The sequence below is a fragment of the Lissotriton helveticus genome, chromosome 10, assembly GCF_964261635.1.
Source record: "Lissotriton helveticus chromosome 10, aLisHel1.1, whole genome shotgun sequence".
Lineage (NCBI taxonomy): Eukaryota > Metazoa > Chordata > Amphibia > Caudata > Salamandridae > Lissotriton > Lissotriton helveticus.
Genome location: NC_136071.1, coordinates 319722753 through 319745011, shown reverse-complemented (window position 1 = coordinate 319745011; position 22259 = coordinate 319722753). Strand labels below are relative to the sequence as shown.

The following is a 22259-nucleotide window of genomic DNA, read 5'->3' as shown; positions in this document are numbered from 1 at the left end:
AATAATACATTTTCCCTATTCATCGTCCCTCGAAATGCCTCTTAACCCGGCCCCACTGCCTCACCACTGTTACCTGCATGGACCGTGGCTGTACAAAACCACCATAATGATAGCGTAATCAATAAGACGGTAAGGAAGTGTGCACATAAGTGAGAGGGCTATACATCTCTTAATTTGAAGAAAAATAAGTGATGGGGCCAAAGCTTTTTCACAGGAGTCTGACGCATTTGCTGTGAAAATTGGTGGCAGAAACTGAGTTATGAATTTTGAAAAAGAGGACTTCTACCAACATAATAAACACAATCTAGTTAGATCACAACATGCTTCAATTCGAATCCCAGGATAATCCCAGGAGTCTGTGGAACAAGCTGCAAGCAATTCCAGAGAGAAATGTGTTAAGTTCAAGCAGTATCTAACAACATTGAAGCTAAAAATGAAGAACAATACAATTCCCGAAACACTTTAGGAAAAAAAAAAATCTAGCCAAAAATGGCTTCTAGAGGCCATAGCACCAGAAATGAAAGTACGGAAAATGTACTGACATTCTGTTTTGACTCACTTCATGCTTGCACACTACAATAATTCCAGTCTTCTTGTTTGCCTGGTGAGCCCGTCACAGTTTCAAGGGTGTGCCACGGACTCTTTGCCCTTGATTTCTGGTGCAGCCAGAATTCCGAATATTCCTCAATGCGTTGAAAGCCACTCTGGGTCACTCCTACAGAACCCAGATTACCAGGACAGGAGTGTCGGCTCCAGGTCTCTCTATTCCCAGGGCTCTTACATGGGCCATTGCAATCCGGACACAGCCGGCTGGTTGAATCTTCTTCATCAAGGCCTTCTTTTCTTTTGGTGTCTCTTGAGCAGCCAAGAGAAAGCTATCCAAATGACCTTTTGTAATATAGACCCAGAGTTTCAAAGGGGCAGAAGTCCTTCAGGCTTCTTTTCTGTGCAGTCAGGAAGAATTCTTCTTTATTCAATCCGCTGCTCTCCCAGGCACAGGAATATTCAGAGGAGTTGCAAGTGAGGATCGATTTTCCCCTATGCATTAGAGAGTGACCGGACAATTCCTTATCCCCAAACCTGACAGAACTGCCACTAAAACACAAATTGCTTTTGCAGCACTTCTTCTTTTATTTTACCTTAAACCCTCCCAGGGTCCATTAATTAAGATGAAAATAGTCATGCCCCTTTCTAAGAAGCTCTACTCGGCTCCCGGTCCGCCGCTATGGAAGTCAGTGAATACTGCCTCTATTGGGGGGACAACTGCTCCTTCTGCAGTGGAGAGGTGTGGTGCAGCGGCCAGGGCAGCTGATTTCAGAGCACAGGGTTCATGGTTCGATCCCTGGCTCTGGTGGCAGCTCAGCTCAGCACCATGTGACTCTGGGCAATAACTCACTTAATTTCCATGACGTCCCCCATTGCCTTGAGACCTGTAAGGGTGAGTAGTTTGCGCTTTACAAATACAGGTTTACATTTACTAATATCTGAGAGTGCTCTCTGGTTAAAAGAGTTTTGCTCACTTGTGTCGTCATTTGTGGTTTTCATGTGAAAAAGGAAGCTGCTGTTGAAGAGACCTGTGATACAGTGTGCTCTTTCCACAAAGCCTACTACAGCTGAGTGATCTTTATTTGCACTTCAATGGTCTAACAGGCTTCAGAAGAGGCTATAGTCTTCTCTTGTAGGGCACCACTTCAGATCTAAACAGGATGCTACATTCACTCACTGGAAGAAAGGCAGCCATCAGAACTGGTTTAGTTACAGTTGGCTTTCACAGAGCAAGAAGGACACTTTTTAATTTTCACTTCTCTACAACAAATATCAAGCATCTACTTGCATCATTGTATTGGAAGAGAACAATAACTTTCAGGCACGTTTCTATTGTATTCTTAGACAGAATACATAGATTCCAACCAGAGATAAACATATTTTGTATTCAGGCGTAATTCCACTTAAGTGAAAACCAGATAGTTCCTGAAAGTTATGTAATTTTTCAAAGAGGCTGCTCATCACTTCATTGGTGCTTTGTCCTAATTCAAGATTTGGTTCAATATAACTTGCAAGATTAAATAAGAATGATTTTTGTATTGATAGAATAAATTATTTGCTCGGACTGGAGTTTTTAGCAAATCGTCCTTTTTCATAATGTATACAAGTTATATAAGTAGGTCACAATATGCTAAGCGCTTTTTTGAGAATGTCATAGGTGCTCAGAGGTTGTAAACTAGTCAACTTAACTAAAATGTATTAACACAAAATAAGGAGTTGTAATGAATACTTATAAGTCAGAGTATATATCTATGTTTTCGTTCCACATTGTGAAGAAAAAGCCTCACATTTAGCAGGGAAGCGGATAGCTTTTTGCATACGTATGTAAGTGAAACATCTGCAAACTTATGTGGTTTCTTCCTCAATTTTATCTAGTTAACGAGACAAATATTGCTCTGTTCCTACGTCTCTGTGTGTATTCTTGTTAATATACAAATTTCTCAATAATAAAACTCAGCATCTAATATGTCGGACTTTCATTACTATTAACAATGGGCAAAATATTTTTATTTGTGAGTTACATTCCATCGTGGTCATTCCTCTGGTATTTTTGTTCTTTCAGCAGGCAGAGGTCCTCCGTTGTTAAAGTTGCGATTGACGCCTAAGGCATCCACATTGTATGCGCTGTGCATGTGCAAATATTACACACAGTGTGTACAATGCAGGTTCCATAAGGCCAAAGTTTCTTCTGATATGGACATGCATGTTCCTTGCAGCACTTTGAATCCACTCACAGACAAAACTGAATTTTGATCTTCAAAGACATACATTTGTAAAGAAATCAGACCCACCACTAGGATAAATGTAAAACATTCAGAATCACAACTGGATTAAATATCTAAACGATACAAAAGCAGTAGGTTGCAGACAAAGCATCATGAAGAATACTAGTTGAACTCTTACTCTAGTGGATCAGTCTATTTTCTGGTGGTTGTTGGCTATGGTGGGTAGGGAGACAGAATTCCAAGTCAATTCAATTAGTCTTTTATCGATATTTTTCAACAATAAAAGACACATAAAAATACATTTATATAAAAGAGGTGTGCCAGACTTTATAACATACAATTAATATTAAGAGTTGATAAAATTTGATAAGTTAAAAATAATAAAAATATACATTCATTAGTTATATCAAAAAGGGAACAACATCGGACAATATACCCACAATACCCACCAAGGGAAACAACAAGCATGATAATCTTCATTTCATGAGAGCAAAATAGGGCCAACGTTGCCTACCAAACTACTCCTTCTGAGGGCTCATGTCCAGCTCAAGAATTTAGCCATACCTATAACCACAGGTTCTCTTGTGTCTGTCTTTAAAATTCGCAATGCTATTTGGCATGATCTTCTACCAATATTTAGACAGGTTGGTTTTAGCCATTTTTTACGGAGACCCTTATATGCAGGGCACACAAATAAGTCATGGAGTATAGACTCTTCCTGAGATGTGCAAGTGGGACATTTTGTATCTCCATCTCCCCATCTAGCCGTAAAAGTTTTTAAGGGGAGAGTGCCCACTCTGAATTGGTGATATAGTTTCCTGTTGCCAGGACTCATATTAACATCCCAATAAGACTCCAACCTGTATTTATACTTGTGATCTAAAAAGAGGCCTGTTAGGGAGGCGCCGTCCACCAGTGACATGGACTTAAGACAGACCATGTCCCTATATAGAGCTTTGAAATCATTTTTGGATGGGAACTGATTCCCTTCTGGGTCCTCCCACATGTGCCTGAGTCCCATGTCAAATAGCTTGACCTTGATTTCTTTCAGCCAGCTGATTTTCCAGGACATATCAGCTTCTCTGATATGTTTGACTGCTTTGGCATAGAGTAATAACTCTGGGGTTGTCCATAGTCATCTCCAGTACGCCAATGGTCTAAATCCTGCAGCCTCCTCAATGTAAATGCTATCCAAATCTAAGAATAGAGGCTTAAGGGGCGATGATTGGGGAAGGCCAGTCAAAGTTCTCAAAAACGTATTCTGATCTAGAACTAAGGGTGCTAGATTTTCGAAGTCCCATAGTTCTGCACCATACATTATGGAAGCCCTGATTTTCCTGTTATATATAGCTAATGCTTGGCCTATCGGTTTGGTATAAGACCGCAGCTACTCTATTAAGAGGGCCACCGCTAGTTGATTATGCCTGTGGGCTAGAAAATCTATCTGAGGGTTCCAGTTCATCCTCGTACCCATCGTTACGCCCAGGTACGTAAAGGTGTCAGTTTGCTCCAGAGGTGCGCTATTCATTTCTACTCTGTCAAGTCATATTTTGGTTATTAACCACTGTGGAAGATGTTTTCCTACATGTTGCATTTAGGGGTTTGTGAAATTCGCCTATTTGCTTTAGCATAGTTATGTCATTTGAAAATCACAGGCTTTGTGACCCTAAAACTGTGCGTTGTAATGCACTAAATGTATTTTCTGACTCACAAAACACCCTTTGCAGCACATTCCGGCTCACAATTGAAAGGAGTGTGTAATGTGCATCGCCTTACTCCTCTGCAAGTCCAAGTGTGAATTACCAATGGTTTTCAATCACAATTACAAATCATTGACTTGTTCTGAGACTTAAAAGAGAGTGGTAATGTAATCACAAAGGGGAAGCTGTCCACGATGAACAACTTCCACTTTGTAAATAGAAGCATTGGGCATTGAGTGTGGATTGGGTGTTCAGGCAGTGATCTTGAGGACTGAGGCATGCTCCTGTAATGCCATTCACTAAATGCCAACATACATTTTGGAAGATCGTCCTGCCGTTCAAAGGATCCGGATTCTTTATTTTTAAAAAGTCTGCCTTCAATGAATATGAATGTAGGGATGGATGTTTGCTATCTTTTTCAAGCATCAATTCATTCATCTGCAGTCAATTGCAAAAGTCGCAAATTTATTAGGCAGGTTTTTTATTCTTCCTGGGAATGGACATTTTCATGTGAATGATTAATTGTAAGATGTGGTCAGTTTGCAAACCAAATAGGGAGCAGAATCACTGAATGGATGGTGACCTGACCCCAGGCCCTAACTTTCAGGACGGATTTAAAAAGAAATAGGAATTTACCTACCATATATGCTACATTGCCTAATGTGCACTAATAAATTGGAGATTAAATTGTATAGTAATAGAACACATTTTTTACAAGATCCTTTTTTGATATTTTTATCATGTCTTAATGGTATTCTTGGTTGAGTGTCCTTCATATGTGTAAATGTTTTATGCATCTAAAGCAAGTTTATTTTCCTCCGAGTATGGTGCGTAGTGGTTTTCTGGGTTAATACCTACAGATTCACAAGCAATGTTCAGTACTTGAGTTATGCTACCTAGAGTCTGCTTCTTTAGCTGCCTCCGCCCTCCTGCAAGACATCCCTTCTGTGCAACTTATTCGTAAGTGACATAAGAAAAGTCTGTATCTTGCTCTACTATGTTGTATATTGTTTCACACTGTATGTCTGCTACCAGAGAGTTTACTTGGAGATGTTGACGTTTTAGCTGATTGGCATGATTGAATTCCATAATACAATCCATTACTCCCCAAACAAGAAAGCCCTTTTTAATGTCTTAATCTCTGCAAAACCCTACAATTTTTAGTAATATTAAAACATGTACATTTTCTTTTCCTTATTATGTGCAAGTGGTTTTATTTAGTCACTTTGTCAGGTCACCTTGTTTCATGGAATTTAAGGGTTGTTTGTTATATTTGCAAGATTTTGGGAAATGTTGTGGAATCTGCAGACATGAAAGTCCTGGTTTTACAAATTGGTGTGTAGCGAAGCCATGCAGCATTTGTTACAAAGTCATCTGTGCCAAGTGCAAATTGATGTTTTGTCAATGCAACCTTTTCGAACTGCATAGTTGTCACTGTCTTCCTCTGCCCTAATTGTGGTTTATTCTCTAGATGTGATTAGCACGTTTATTACTCTATTTACAATCTTGACTCTGCAAAAACTCATATATTTTGCATATAAACTTGCTTGCCATTAAACGCATTTCTTACAAATGACATATTTTCCTGCACTCTCTAATGTATTAGTAGTTTTGTATGTACAGACAACCGTGTCATGTTGCAGACAAAATGATTAACAACCACAGGGGCTGTCCACAAACCCCGAACCCGGGACAAATGATTATTATATCAAACAAAAAGGCTCAGGGGAAGAAGGAAAATAAGAAATATAAAAAATGGAAAAATATCCAATATGTGATATAGAGAAGCCCTTCACAACAGCCTCATGGTATCAAAAAATATACATTTATTTACTTCAACAATTCAGAAAGTTTTATGGCAACATATAAATAATCTCAAGCAAAAAAAGAGGAAGCCGGTATGCAAAAAACAATACATATAAACCAGACACGTGGCGACAACAATACACATCACAGAGGAAAAAGGAACACCCTATACATAAATGCTGTGTCCTTATAATAATTCTAGCCACAGAGAAGCATCGACGGCGTTTCGACCGATACATTATTTAACGGTCATCTTCAGGACTGGAGATTGTTCTTGTGCAAGAGATCTTCAGCCTTTAAATTCAAGGGAATTGATCAGTTAAAAAATCCAGGTGCTCGAAAATCAATGTTCTGACACGCAAATAGATAGTTAATTGCACGCTAAGTTCTGGCTACTCAATAGCAAAATGTGGACATCATCAACACATTCGTATGGAAACCAAATGATCCCAGTGGTGAAGTTGGAGTTAGTTCACCAATTCATTGTCGTCTTGTAGAAATCAAGACCGCCTACTCGTTTCAACGTGCATCAAGCATCAGGATGTGAAGGGCTTCTCTATATCACATATTGGATATTTTTCCATTTTTTATTATTTCTTATTTTCCTTCTTCCCCTGAGCCTTTTTGTTTGATATAATAATGTTGCAGACAAAAGCATTGCTTTACACATAATAGTATTGCTATACAAAAACTTCTCTTTAAATGCGAAACAGTGCTTTTCAGTACACCGACTTGTAGTTGTAAAGAAAGAGGCATACTGCTCCTCCACAAAGTAGTGTTAAAAGTCACAAAAAGTGATGGAAACCAGCATAAAATGATGGGAAAGTATTTACTTTCAAAACACAATGAATTTCTTGCCCAGAAAAGAAGCCCTGAAAGTAACACAAATAACACTTTGAGCAACACTGCATGGCTTTGCATTAAAGGGCCATTTCATGGATGGTACATGAGGGTTTCCACATGTACACCCAAATGTTTTGACCAGAAGCACTATCCACTAACAATGGTAGACAATACTATGAGCCAACAAATAACCTCTCTTTGAGGCAGACACTAATAAGAAGAAATGTCTCAATTTCATCTAACATTTCACACTTTGAGCATGTGCTGCAGTGTACAGCATTACTATAATGGTGGAAACATTTTCTAGTATGACTAAGCATAGTATTTTGTAGTACAAAACCTATGCTACTTATCAGGCACACACCTTTTGCCCCTTAATGTAAAGTTGTGTGTGTGTGTGTGTGTGTGTGTGTTTGAGGCTAGGCAGCCTGAAAAAGAGTCAGGAAAGAGAGCAGCACCACCATACGTTTGTCGGTATAACAATACCCTGCCGTTTCTTCATAGTGCCATGCAGTGCAGCATATTTCGTTACTATGCTACATTGTGCTACAAATTAATCCCTCTTCCCCAATGTTCTGTAAGTATATAAGCAGACTTCCAATGAAACAAATGTAATCACAAATGAGAAAATTCACGTCACATAGGGATTTGCAGCAACTAAACTCGTTGTAGTAATATTAAAGTATAAACACTACATTTACCAGTAGCAGTCCTCATCATGGTCAGGGAGGTAGCATAGGGTTGGGTAGTAGTCCTGATTAGGATCGGTTAGTTGCCCCACCCTTTAAAGAAAAGCCAGCTGTCCCTGACATAATGCTCTTCTAAGAATGAAGGTAATTTGACACACCAGCCTCTGAGGGTTCAATCCTCACTGAATGATCTAATTTGAATGGGAATACCATCTAAATGAGGTCTCCATGGGAATACCATCTAAATGAGGTCTCCATCTTTCCACCATTGATGGCAGATACCCCTTGCTATTGAAGTGGTGGCATGAACAGGAAAACACTGCCCAGAGTAGACCATGCATGTTGCTGGTTGTGTGCTGAGCATTGGTACAGGGCTTGACAGGTGGGTCTCCCACGGACATCTTGTATCATTGCGGGAAGTTTGGAAACTTACACTCCTCAGGAGAAAGGAGCCACCATGGTGTCCCATCCATTTGGAGAGTGATGTTTCTGCCCGACTCGCCCGGTGGACTGCAGTCAGTAAATAGCCAAGTAGGTGGAATAACTGCTCACTCAGACTGTTTTTCTATCTGCCAAGGTGAAGGGAAATTTGTAGGCATAATTTCTCCCTAACCCAGAATTACTACTCATTTGGTATACCTATCACCTGCTTTGGTGAGTGGATGATGTCCGGTAATTACCTTCTTTTGTTTTGCAACATAAACCATTGTTAATAGTAATAGTGTTGAATAAATTGAAAACAGGAATATCTTACCCCAGCCAAATAATGTGAATCCCCAAAGATATTTTTTGTCTGAGAAAAAGGCCATGAAGATAAGGCTGTGGAGGTAGAGGCCTTCCACAAGAATCCAGTAGTAGTTGGTAGTCAGGAAATAGAGAAAGAATGTGACAGCTATCTTGCAGCCAACCTGAAAATACAAAATAAAATATATTATTGAAATCAGATGATGCTGATGAACAATAGATGATGGTTACTTGAAGAGAAATAGAAGAAATCATCTTGCAAAATTGAAATGGGAGAACTGAGTTGAGTCTATCCTCAAGAAAGTAAGGAGACAGTAGCTCAAACATACACGCTGTTCAGCATTCATGCAATAATTAGGGATGATCTACTTTTGCATTTGTTGTTCCCAATCATGAATTAATGGTGAATCAACAGAACAAAATCCCCCCAAATCCTCCAATGCATTGGAATGCAAATGCAGGGATTTACAGAGCTTATTTAAATCTTCAGATTAATATTGCTTGTTTTCTGTGGACGAATTCATTTTTGTAGAGAATGCTCTTTAAAATTGAAAATGTAAATATGTTTTTTTAGAATTATTGCTTTTTTAACTCAAACTGTCTTAGTTTTCAATTTGTGATTATTTTTTTATCCTTTTCATAACTGTTACACAAATGCATAGTCCCAAAAAAAAGTGACTGCCTTACAACTGTGTTTAGTAGTATGTACTTGTCTTAAATAACTGGATGCTTCTTAGAAAGCAATACATAACTGACCCAGCATAGGTTATTATGCTGGATCCTAGCAAATAACTAAAAACATGCTCTTAGATCACAAATATTTGTTCTTTGTTGCAAATCCTACATTTATTGTTGTGGGATTACAAGTGTCCTATGCCCAAGGTGGCTGAGTCACAGAGATTTTCTCGTAAAAAGATTAGGATGGTACAAAGAATCTCATATTTAGAGCAAGTATCCCATAACTTATTCACAAAAGACTTATTGAAGGAAACCTGACTTGATTATCTTGAAGATTTACTGGATATTAGGCAAGGTGTACGACCCTTTTTAGTTGTTGCAAATGGGAAGTGGCCCCCAGGGGACCCCTTCCCTTTTGTGTTGGGCAGTGAAAATATTTTTATAGAGCAGGCAGTGGTCCCATGGACCATGGTCTACTCTGACAAAATGAAATAGAAACGTTTCATTTTTCTCTTTTAAATGCATATAATTTTCCCTTAATGAAAATGGGCTGCATTTTAAAAAAACCTGCTATATTTAAAAAGCAGTCACAGACATTGTGGTCTGCTGACCCCAGCAGCCCACCATCACTGCGAGTGCTAGCCATTCCCAATGGGTTGCAAATTATGAACTGCCTGATGAATATTGATGAGGGAGGTCATTTGCGACCCCCATTAGAAATCGCAAACAGTGTCTGAGGCATTGTAGTACATTCCATTTTGCGAGTCACAAATTGAGAGTCGCAAAACATCGCAATTTGCGACTTGCAAAATGAAATGGTCATATAACTGGCCCCTTATTATTATGAATTTCATTTGCACACCGGCCTGCTACATAAGGCTTCAGTCATCTCCAGCTTTTCTCCAACTAAAATATCATCTAGTAGGTGTAAGTTAGCACATGTAAATATGAGATGATCTCTACACACTCCTATCTACTCAACATTGAATATTTAGGTTTGATTGGCAACAGCATGATACAATAATAGCTGTTCGCTACTGACTCCCGCAATTAGTGGCACGATCAACAAGCAACGAGACATAGCGAGGTTACGGGTGATTCAAAGTTCAACACCTGAAGGTAGTAAGAACCCTGTTGAGTATCTATAATAAAATGAGGTCACGACCCAAGTTCCAAAGTACCTCAAGCTGGTATTTTTAGAGCTGTGCACGGGTTCACAAGAATCCCATCAGATCATCATCTTTTCGTGGAGGCCCAGCTGGCCCACTGCACAAACGAATGTAAAACATTATCTACTTTGCCATATTGTACTACACCAAGCTCGCTCCATTGACAGATGCTCACCATAATTAGCAAAAGAAAAAACCCACAAAAGTCAGTGGTATCACCATACCTCCAGGTAATCTGGCTACACCTTTCTCATAAAAAGAAAAAAAAAACTATTGCCACAATAGCATAAAATGCAAAAGGTAAGATAGTTGTTCAAAACATCAGAAGACAAGTTCACCACACCATCTCATCTCATACATGGTAGGATATGGATACACTCTTGGGCCCATGAAGTAGTATGCTCAGTTTTAAAGGGAAGGCCTTATTTGCTACTAGACTTTCCAGGGCACTGTGCATCTAAAATCATGTAAGGGGGCCGACCGAGAAGCCCTGTTGAGCACAGGAAACTGGGCTGTCTATGACCTTCTTAAACAATGCTGATCCAAGAGTAAAATCTTTAGCATTTGGAAAAAGATCAGTGAAAGGCTTTAGAAACCCACCCTGTGCTGATTTATTCTCATATAATTTCCTCCTACTTGTTGTTATTTAAAAGTTCACTTTCTACAGATGTTACTAAAAGGATCTATCCAACACTACTGATTTATCAGTTCCTTATTTGTTAGTGCTGTAGTGACAGGTACATTTAAGTACTTTGAAGCTCTGTACTCTGTGATATAAAGCCCTTTGAGATAGAGTACAACGTCACTCATTGGTCTTGGTCATCGGAGATGTACAAACAAATGCTACATAGAAAGGGATGCATGGTTACTTTGTCCCCCATCATCTCCCATCGAAATTTAGCCTGATGGTGCGGTGCCAGGGACACTACAGGGAGACCGCTGTAGAGAGCTGCTGTCACAGACTGATCCTTCCTATAGGGGCGGCGTGCCTGCCCCACACATCCCCAAGCTAAAGGCTAGCGGTGTGCATCTTTTACTGCTGCACTCTCTCCAGCACATGTGAAAACTCAGACTTAGTTTACGCACCAGAGAGAAGACATGTTCTCTCCAGTGCAGCCTCATTCATTGGTCAGTGAGCCCCACAAATGGTAAGTGAACCAATCAATAGTAAATTCCAATCACTCACAAACTGTGACTTGTCTGGAAGAAATGGTTGGGTGAGAGTCTTCAGGTCTTCTTCAGAGATTCGGTCCATCTCCTCCAGAGCAGATCCGGAATACAGGACTGCATCCTTCACAAAAATACTGACAGCTCGCAACATGAAGGAGACAAACAGGTGCATGTGGATATAATTTCTAGTGCAGTGCAGCCGCCTGTAGGGAAACAGGGTAAAACAATGGTGGGCACAGGGATATTTTAACAAAGGTTTATTAATAGGAACATTATAGACGACACAACACATCAGGGTAGACATTTTTATATGGCCAAATTGGCACCCTTAGCATTAAAATGAAACATTCTTATCCAAGTTACAAGCACCACACTGTCTGCCCCATTAACTAAAAAACACACATTGTAAAAGGGACTATCAATCCATATCAATAAATTAAATGACACAAGATTGAGTTTCTTTTCGGGATAATACCTCCTCCACATAAATACTTCCATAATGTTGCCTTGAAGTACTTTTGTAATCATATTTGGCCAACATGAAATAGCTTCTTGTGGAGAATGCTAATATTACTATGCTGAATGGCCACTTAACTGTATGCCTTCTTTTGTTCTAGATACATTTATTTTCTAGCTGTGTACATTAGAGAAAAGTTTGAAGTTCAAAACTTTAATACATCTAATATCAAATAAATCATAATATATTCATAAGAAGCAGATGAAAGGAGTACACATGGGGTAAAAAAATCACTGGAAATTTTCAAGAAGTGATGTAATCTATGATTAAGGCCCAGAGTGGATATGGCTCGGTTGGATACTGCCAATTAATGTACTTTGCTTGGAAAATGTGCCCATTATGCCGCCTTGTGATGCTATTGCATTGAGAAAAGTAGGATGAAACATGTTGGACTTGACCCTTTTTAAAGGTCGTCCCCAAACCTTTCGCCTTAACCCTACTGTTTATTTAACCAATTTTTGCTGGTCCCTTTTGACTCAGCACACTTTACCACTGTTAACCAGTGCGAAAGTGTGAAGAGACACCTTCCTGTACATAAACAAACCTCCCTCTTGCAGACAACCTTGCACTCTGGTGCAAGGGTGCCTGCGCTGGCTCTGAGTTGTGAAACTTAGCGCCATCACAGGGGGAAACGCTAGGCTGCACCATATCCTGGTGAATATGCTGCAGCCTTGCGCTTCCGAAGTGGCGGAGAGAGGCGTCAAGCCAAGAACGCTAATGCCTCTCTCTGTCACTTCCTTGTGAATATTCCCCAGAGTTCTTTATTAAGCTTTGTAGATGGGAGCATGGCAATGAGAAATGTCTAATTTGGGCTTTTTTATTTTTTTATTGCTTTTATAAACGTGAGGTAAAATACAGTTTACTCCTTGAGGATATTAACGAATGTGTGCCTTTATGCGGCACAAATTGACCTCATTTTACTTCGAAGCAGGCAGTTCCCCAGCTCACAAATGCTGCCAGAGTGAGCATGACAGTGGAAGGTAACTCAAACGCCAACTGAAGAAAATGAGGAAAGGCCAGAGAATTCAAATTGCCCATTTGGGCCATATGTATCAAGGTACCAATTAGTGATTCTTTAATAGCGATTTTTAAGAAATTGCTATTTCAGAATCGTTAATTGGTATGTATCAAGAAAATTGCAATTTTTTAGCGATTTCTTGATATTCCTTAATTGCGAATTCGCAAATTGCGAATTCACAATTAAGGAATACTTCCCCATTCATTTCTATGGGCCAGGAGGCCCATAGGAAGGAATGGGAATTTATTCTCAATTTGCGATTCACAATTTGCTAATCGCAAAGTGAGAATAATTTCAAGGGTGCAGGGGTGTCCAAAGGAAACCCTGTTGCACCCCTGAAATAAGCATGCCCTAAGGGCATGTATGTGCATCACATGGCACTTTGAAAAATGCGAAAATGGGAATTTTTCAAGAAATTTGCAGATTACCACCAACTTGAAGTTGGTGGTAATTTGAGATTCCTTAGGGACAATTAGCAATTTTTTTTAGCTTTATACATTGCATTTAAGGAATCGCAAATTTTGCGATTCCTTATTTTGCACCGGATTTTCATTCATACATCCCATTTAGCAAATTCGCATTCGCCAAGGCCGAAATTCTGCGAATTTCGGCCTTTGCGAATGCGAATTTGTATGATACATATGCCCCTTGATGCCATATGCTCCCCTCCACTGTATCGAAAAAGGTCCCGAACCTGATGTCCATCATTTCACCGGCATGTCTTTATATAGACAGAATTTTTGCCTTAGAAACCAACAGGACATGTGCAAAGTGCCTTTTCCACAACTGTAAAACAGTCCGTTATTAGCTGAAACGTGGGAAAGTGTCTTACTTGTGCAATGCTTTATGTGATCACAATCGCAACAATTACTAGAGAAAATCTTTCCTAATTAAAAGTAAAATTTTACTTTTTCCATCGTTGCACTCTCCAAAAACCAATCAGCGTTCTGCCTGATTCTAGCTCCCTTCTTTCAAAAAGTCAAAAGTTTACTTTTTTGAATTGTTTCTTTTTAGATAGTGCCCGGCTGCATAATCTTCCAAGGTACTAAGACCCTTTTGGAGTCCTATTGATGTTAGATCCAGCAGGACTATATAATTGGCGTATAAACGACAATATGCATCCATTGAGCCAATTCTGGGGGCGACACCCTTTGCCATTGCTACTCTGTGGGGTAAATTACAGATGTGAAGCGAAAATAGCAGCAGCGACAACAGGCACCCCTGCTTCAATCGATTATGTGTCATTACTCTTTATGATAGTTCTTAATTACCACCCATCAACACTTGTGTCCACGTGGAAAAGTGAAGAACTGCAATTAGGCTTAGAAGATGAGCAGGGACTCCTATCAAATGGAATTTTCTCCAAGGAGTCCCTAAGTCTACTCTTTGGAACACTGTGGAGAAAGCAATAAATGCATACTAAAGGGGCATACCCCTCATCTGGGGATTTTCCTGTAAATTTTTGTGATGCCGCAATGTTATCAAGTGTACCACAATTATTTCAAAAACCAGCATGCTCTGCAGGAATTATGTTATTTCTAAACGCCCACTGCTGGAATGGAGTAGAATGCTTTTTGTAAATTACTTGCCTGTCGCATCCAGAAGAGCAATATGCCTATAACTGGGTGGAGAAAAATTCAGTCAGACATGTGATATCCCATCTTCCTTCCAGGAAGGTGGGATATCACCAGAAAGGTAGCATTGATCAATCAATCAATCAATCATGGCACTTGTAGAGCGCGCTACTCACCCGGAAGGGTCTCAAGGCGCTTGGGGAGGGGGTCCGCTACTGCTCGAACAGCCAGGTCTTGAGTTGTCTCCTGAAGGCTAGGGCGGAGAGGCAGGCACAACGAGGCTGCGAGCAGCAGCGAGGCGAGGGACACACACACAGCTGGTGGCCATGAGGCGCGGGGGTGTCCTGAGAACAGGTCACAGATCGAATAACAGACATAAAATTGTAGTCCATAAAAAGACCTCCTGCTTAATAATTGCAAATGAGATTTCATCAGGACCCATGGTGCCTGAAGCTCTTGCACCTTTAATGAATCCCACAATTATTATGCATGAGGGAGGGACATAGGAGGCTAAAGAATCGATTCTTAGGAAAAGGGAGTCACTGTTGCATGAATTACATATGTATAACTCAGAAATGTATTGGGTTCAGACTTCATCCGAGATCGGGGGTAGCTTGAGCACTGACTCTAGAATCACAATCTTGGGCAGTAAAAGATCAGTAATTTGTTAAGTTGTTAGAAGTAGAAGCTTCCCTCAGATTATTTCTTGTCCTATTCTCTTTGTTTCCACGTGCTCTCACTTTCAATCTAGCTCTCTTGTGCTTAAGGCAATACATTTCCACTTGGCCCAAGATTGTGAAAGACATATATTTTGAGAAGGCTGTTTATTTTCTGATGTATGGCTTTTAAAGCCTAGATGATCTATTTGGGTGGTTTTATTCCTTTGCCCTTACTCCTGTGGGAGCGAAAAGAATGTGTATGGCTTTCATACCATGAAATAGAATTGTGCACAGGAATATCCACTGTGCCCAAGCTTGCTACTCAAAGACATTGTCCCAAAGCCTTTATGTAGGTTACCAGTCCGTAAGTGCCTTATGTATAAGACACATCGAGTACTCCATAAAAATGGCCCCACTTATCTGAATGAGAGGATCAAAGAATATAGACCAGGAAGGTCAATGCACTCCATTAACTCTGGCTTACTCACAGTCCCACGATTTAAAAAGCAATGAAGAGGGGGTCCCTCTTTCACAGTCAGGGCAGCTAGCACGTGGAACCATATGCCTGGTCATCTACGATCTATTACAGAGGAAACTAGATTCAAGAAAGTGCTGAAAACATATTTATTAGCACTATAGGGATTGTGGGACTCCAAACAAACCATGTCACTATTTCCGTGTCTGATTGCCAAAGCACTAGGACACTCATGGAGTAGCCGAGTGCTATTTAAGAACCGCTCATTCATTCGTGAACCCCCCCCCCCCCCACCTTCCCCTCCACAATTGAACCTCTGCAAGTTCTATTGAGCCCTAAAAGACATAAAAGGGTCATAGTTCATAGAGTTCATAGAGTCAGGAGAGCCCCTCTAAGAAGGGGTCCTTCTATACAAGGGAGGGAGAAATGGATGACAGGGCGGACATTGCAGCAGCTGACTCAACTTGTCTCTCCTCTGGACAATGGGTGAGTTCAAACATGCCTCTAACAGTGATTCATGCCATGCAGATCTATATCCAGCAGGGTAAAATCCTCTACCCCAATCTCCCCTTCTGTACTGGGCCATATGAGGCAACACCTAACTCCAAACAAGCATTTGCAATGCAATAGTTCTCGCATTATAAAAGTCTGAGCTATTGGTCTTGTAAATGACAATATTTTTATTTATGTGTTGGTTTTGAAAATAGCTAAATTAATAGCTTTGTCATTTACAAAGCCAATAGTTATAACTTTCGCAAATGTGACACCTATAGCATTTGTAATGCAACATGTTTTGTATTTACGTGACTTAGATGTATTGATATTACAAATAACAATGGCTTTTAATTTTTTTAAATAATTAATACTTAAATAAACGTGATTGTAATTTATAATGGCAATAGCTTAAACTTTTGTAAATAACTTTTGTGAAGATTATGTTTAGTGTATTTTATTGTGATGAAAATCCAAGAACAGAAGTGAAATATTAACATCTTTTTGTGACATTTGTAATAAAGCTTGAAACATTGAGAGAACATATTTGACCCAGTTGTTGTTGAATTGTTGCACAGATTGATGCTGTGATGGCGCGGAGTGATGTTATTGTGGTGGTGACGAGTGATGCTGTGGGGTTCAGTGATGCTGTGGTAGCGCATAGTGATGTTGTGGTGCCCCTGAGTGATGCTGTGGTGGCCCTGAGTGATGCTGTGGAGGCCGTGAGTGATGCTGTGGAGGCCGTGAGTGATGCTGTGGAGGCCGTGAGTGATGCTGTGGTGATGCTGAGTGGTGCTGTGGTTGTGCTGAGTGGTGCTGTGGTGGTGCTGAGTGGTGCTGTGGTGGTGCTGAGTGGTGTTGAGTGGTGATGTGGTGGTGCTGAGTGGTGCTGTGGTGGTGCTGTTGTGGTGCTGTGGTGGTGCCGAGTGGTGCTGTGGTGGTGCTGAGTGATAATGTAGTGGTGCTGAGTGATAATCTGGTGGTTCTGAGTGGTGCTGTAGTGGTGCTGTGGTGGTGCTGAGTGGTGCTGTGGTGGTGCTGAATGATGCTGTGGTGGTGCTGAGTGGTGCTGTGGTGGTGCTGAGTGATAATGTGGTGGTGCTGAGTGATGTGGTGGTGCTGTGGTGGTGCTGAGTGGTGCTGTGGAGGTGCTGAGTGATAATGTGGCGGTGCTGAGTGGTTCTGTTGAGTGGTAATGTGGTGGTGCTGAGTGATAATGTGGTGGTGCTGAGTGACGCTGTGGTGGTGCTGAGTGGTGCTGTGGTGGTGCTGTGGTTATGCTGTGGTGGTGCAGAGTGGTGCTGTGGTGGTGCTGAGTGATAATGTGGTGGTGCTGAGTGGTGCTGTGGTGGTGCTGAGTGGTGCTGTGGTGGTGCTGAATGATGCTGTGGTGGTGCTGAGTGGTGCTGTGGTGGTGCTGAGTGATAATGTGGTGGTGCTGAGTGATAATGTGGTGGTGCTGATAATGTGGTGGTGCTGAGTGGTGCTGTGGTGGTGCTGAGTGGTGCTGTGGTGGTGCTGAGTGATAATGTGGTGCTGCTGAGTGATAATGTGGTGGTGCTGAGTGGTGCTGTGGTGGTGCTGAGTGATAATGTGGCGGTGCTGAGTGATGCTGTGGTGGTGCTGTTGAGTGATAATGTGGTGGTGCTGAGTGATAATGTGGTGGTGCTGAGTGGCTCTGTGGTGGTGCTGAGTGGCGCTGTGGTGGTGCTGAGTGGTGCTGTGGTGGTGTGAGTGATAATGTGGTGGTGCTGAGTGGTGCTGTGGTGGTGCTGAGTGATGCTGTGGTGGTGCTGAGTGATGCTGTGGTGGTGCTGAGTGACGCTGTGGTGGTGCTGAGTGACGCTGTGGTGGCGCTGAGTGACGCTGTGGTGGTGCTGAGTGACGCTGTGGTGGTGCTGAGTGGTGCTGTGGTGGTGCTGAGTGATGCTGTGGTGGTGCTGAGTGGTGCTGTGGTGGTGCTGAGTGATAATGTGGTGGTGCTGAGTGATAATGTGGTGGTGCTGAGTGATAATGTGGTGGTGCTGAGTGATGCTGGGGTAGCGCTGAGTGATGAAGTGGTGATGCAGAGGTCAGAAATGCACAAAAAACGAGTCTAACAGGGGGCATAAGGGCAGAAAAACAAGGGAAAAACGAGTCTAACAGGGCAGAAAGGCACAAAAAAATTAGTCTAACAGAGGGCAGAAAGGCACAAAAAATAGACACACAGTACTCTCTCAGCAAACAGTGCACAGCGGGCCCACGCATGCGTGTTGCCAAGATGTGTCTCTGGAGGGTGAGCTGGGGCCGTTGGGAAATGCAGATACAGAGGAGGGGATGTCACTCTGCATGAAGCACTGTGACAGCTAAACAAATACATGGAAGCATTTAACGAAAAGCCCTGGTATTATAAAGGACAGGTCATCCTTGCGGCCCATCTTAGTCCTTTCCCAATTCATTCAATCCCAGTTCAACATTCATTTGCATAAAAGATCAGTGAGCCATATGCAGGGTGGCATGATGCGAGCAACTGGACACTCTTCAGCGGAGGCCAAATGTGAGCCCGTTTGTCAGTCTATGGCTTGCTGGACACCAGGGCCATCTGTGGCAGTCACTGAGCCCTTCACCCACGAACTACCCGGAAGTGAACAGATAGAAAAATACGGACAGTGGAAACGTGCATATCTTTATTACTGAGTGGGGAGAGAGAAAGCCTGAAGTGCATGGCGAGCACTGGGGCCAGAGTAGGTAATGGAAGACTGCATCTTTACTTCTCTTGGGAGGTTTGGTAAATCTCGAACAGAAAGGCCTGCACGAGATGTCCCACCTTGTGTTACAAGGGAGCACCTCGGCCACTAGCTAGATGTACATGCATTTTCACATGCATTTTCACTCGCCAGAACTTACAACTCAAACAACGGAGCGGTGTCCGGGGGGGGGGGGGTCTGTCTCGATGGCATGACAAAATGTTACAGCACTGGGATCTTGGAAAGGGTGGGTGGAAAGCTGGTTCCGCAACTCAGTAAAGTAAAGAGCTTTGGCAGGAGTTGGGGTTTCAATTGACTTCTGTAATAAACTTAACTAAACTATGGATGAAATTGTGAGTGTCAAGGCATGTGTACCACCAATGAATCCAACAGAAGGTCCACCGGGTCCTTGGGGAAATATCGGTGATATATTGGGGATCTTTAAAGAGCCTACTGTTGTAGGGATAGCTAAATGGTGGCCGATAACGGGACATCTTCTACACGAAAAGATGTTATTGGCCCAGGAGCTGAAATGAGGGCCGTACACACTACTTCAGGTCTACTTACAGGGCAACCCACTGTTCTGTGAGAAGGAACACTCAGCCGAATGGCATAAGGTAAACCCCGGTCATTGGCTTATGACAATTGATTGCCAAGTGGAAAACTGAGGGATAAAAAGAAGACATCAGTGGAGTCTGGAGAGAGGGAAGTTGGATAAACAGCAAAGTAAGAACAAGTTCCACAAAGATATGAACAGAGTGGTAGAATGGCGGTGCAAACATTGAAACTGGTGACTACGCAATTACGCTATGACACGTGGCTCGAGGCCAGCTATGCTGATCAGAAGCAAAGAGGGTAATTACGATGTGGAGAAATTCAGTGACATTGCATGAAGGTAAAATTAAACCAGCAGAGGCACAGGCTTGCAATGTAGCTGCGAGTAACTCCGGAGATGGCGAGGGTGGGAAGGAAGATATTCTGCAAGCAGCTCTCACCTCAGCTAAACGTGGCTCTAGGCCAGCTATGCTGATCAGAAGCAAAGAGGGTAATTACAATGTGGAGAAATTCAGTGACATTGCACGAAGGTAAAATTAAACCAGCAGAGGCACAGGCTTGCAATGCAGCCGCGGGTAACTCCGGAGATGGCGAGGGTGGGAAGGAAGATATTCTGCAAGCAGCTCTCACCTCAGCTAAACGTGGCTCGAGGCCAGCTATGCTGATCAGAAGCAAAGAGGGTAATTACGATATGGAGAAATTCAGTGACATTGCACAAAGGTAAAATTAAACCAGCAGAGGCACAGGCTTGCAATGCAGCCGCGGGTAACTCCGGAGATGGCGAGGGTGGGAAGGAAGATATTCTGCAAGCAACTCTCACCTCAGCTAAACGTGGCTCAAGGTCAGCTATGCTGATCAGAAGCAAAGATGGTAAATACAATGTGGAGCAATTCAGTGACATTGCACGAAGGTAAAATGAAACCACAGATGCACAGGCTTGCAATGCAGCCGCGGGTAACTCCGGAGATGGCGAGGGTGGGAAGGAAGATATTCTGCAAGCAGCTCTCACCACAGCTAAACGCTGCCACAAACAAGCTCTTGGCATTGCTGTGGGGGGCGGGGGAGAGCATTCCTTTAAAGTGTGAAGCAGGGGGCGGGGGAGCGGATCCCTTTGAAGCACGGCCTCGCGGCTGTGAAAGTGAAACAGCCTGAGGCCGAGCGCACGCTGGGGGAAGCTTCAGATGCCTGTGGGAGGAAGGCTGATGGCTTTGATGTGGACACGCTTTCCGCACGCGTGCACCACACGAACTGTAGGAAATCTGCGATGGTTTCAGACCTTGGTTTGGCCCCTATACTCTCGTCCTATTATCCCTTGCGGGATTAATAGGCGAGACCTAAAAATCTAAGTGTCCAAGACCCAGAAAGGAAAGAAAGATCAGACCAGTCATATACATATTATGTTTCTGTCTGTACATCCAAATTTTGATACAATGTACTGTCCACATGTACAGCTGGGGGTTCCTTCACATGCTCTAATGTATTTCAATGGACTATAAAATATTCTGTATTTTTTTTATAAATGATGTTATAATTTTACTTTTCCAATTAACTTTTTATAAATGTTTTGAACTGTTTCATTCAATATCGTTGCTGGGTCCTTTGGCTTAAAGATAGTTCATACATGCAGATGAAATGGAAAACAAAACTAAATAAAGTAAAAATAAAAACTGCAATATTTACTCCCTTGGTTCATTCGTTCAAAGCAAATGTAATGAACCACATCGGTCTATTAATGTAGAAAAAAAGAAAAGAAGCTTAGAAATTAGTTAAAATGTTAGACATTATACATGTAAATAAATGCTGCAGATAATGCAAAATATTGATGTTATTGGGAGCAAATGTAGGGTTTTAAATACATGGGGCAAGAGTCTATTGAGCCCTGTTGCTCACTGTACATTATGACATGTGTGAAAACTGCCTGATTCAGAAAAGGACAAGAAAGCTAGATTTGTGCAAATGTGAAAAAAATATTTTACCAATCATATCTGTTCAGGCTTGACCTTGCAACTGCCCCTCAACATACATGAGTCATTTCCTCAATGACAGACTAAGGCAAGCTGACTGAGAGACTTAAAGGTGAAAATACACCTACATGTATGGCTTTCAGAAAGCCTTTAAGTAAACAAATGGTTAAAAATATTGTAACGTATGCTTTGAAAGAAATGCTGGTTCTAAGCCTTAAAAAATCTATTTCTAGAAACACGATGGGGTATTGGCTTCAAAACTCCACGTTTCTAGAAAAGCAGATGCCATTTCATCTTCCAAACTCCTTACTCTCATACAAGAAGGCCCTCTCGACACTCACTATGCCAGATGCGGAACATCCTTAAGAGCTTATGAACCAAGCTCACAGCTACTTTCAAACTAGCCCCCAGAAACAGTCCATGAGTAGGGCACAATTTATTCTACGAGCTTGTTAGCGCCATGTATCTTTTCAAGTCAACTACAAGTTCCAAACATCTACATCAGCTCAGCAAAAATTGGAAGAAATATAAAAAAAATATGGAACGCATATCCAAAGTATTACAACAAAAGAAGGCCACAGGTTGGTCTGCTCAGTAAAAATAGAAAAAAAAAACAAAGATATGACTACTTGCGGAATGTCCTTTGTCTTCAAATTCTCAGAGTGTAAGCTTACCACTAAGACACTTGTCTTTAGAGATCAGCCTCTCC

The 22259-nt window shown here is 41.7% G+C and overlaps 1 protein-coding gene across 2 annotated transcripts in view; it reads right to left on the bottom strand.

Annotated features, from left to right (window-relative positions):
• PTH1R (parathyroid hormone 1 receptor) overlaps positions 1 to 22259 on the bottom strand; it is a 643148-nt gene that overhangs the window by 92574 nt on the left and 528315 nt on the right. For both annotated transcript variants that reach the window (XM_078662472.1, XM_078662473.1), the window contains 2 exons: positions 11587 to 11773; positions 8564 to 8717 (listed from right to left, as the gene is read on the bottom strand). In XM_078662472.1, coding sequence (XP_078518598.1) covers positions 8564 to 8717; positions 11587 to 11773 — 341 coding nt within the window. The remainder of the gene's footprint in view (positions 1 to 8563; positions 8718 to 11586; positions 11774 to 22259) is intronic.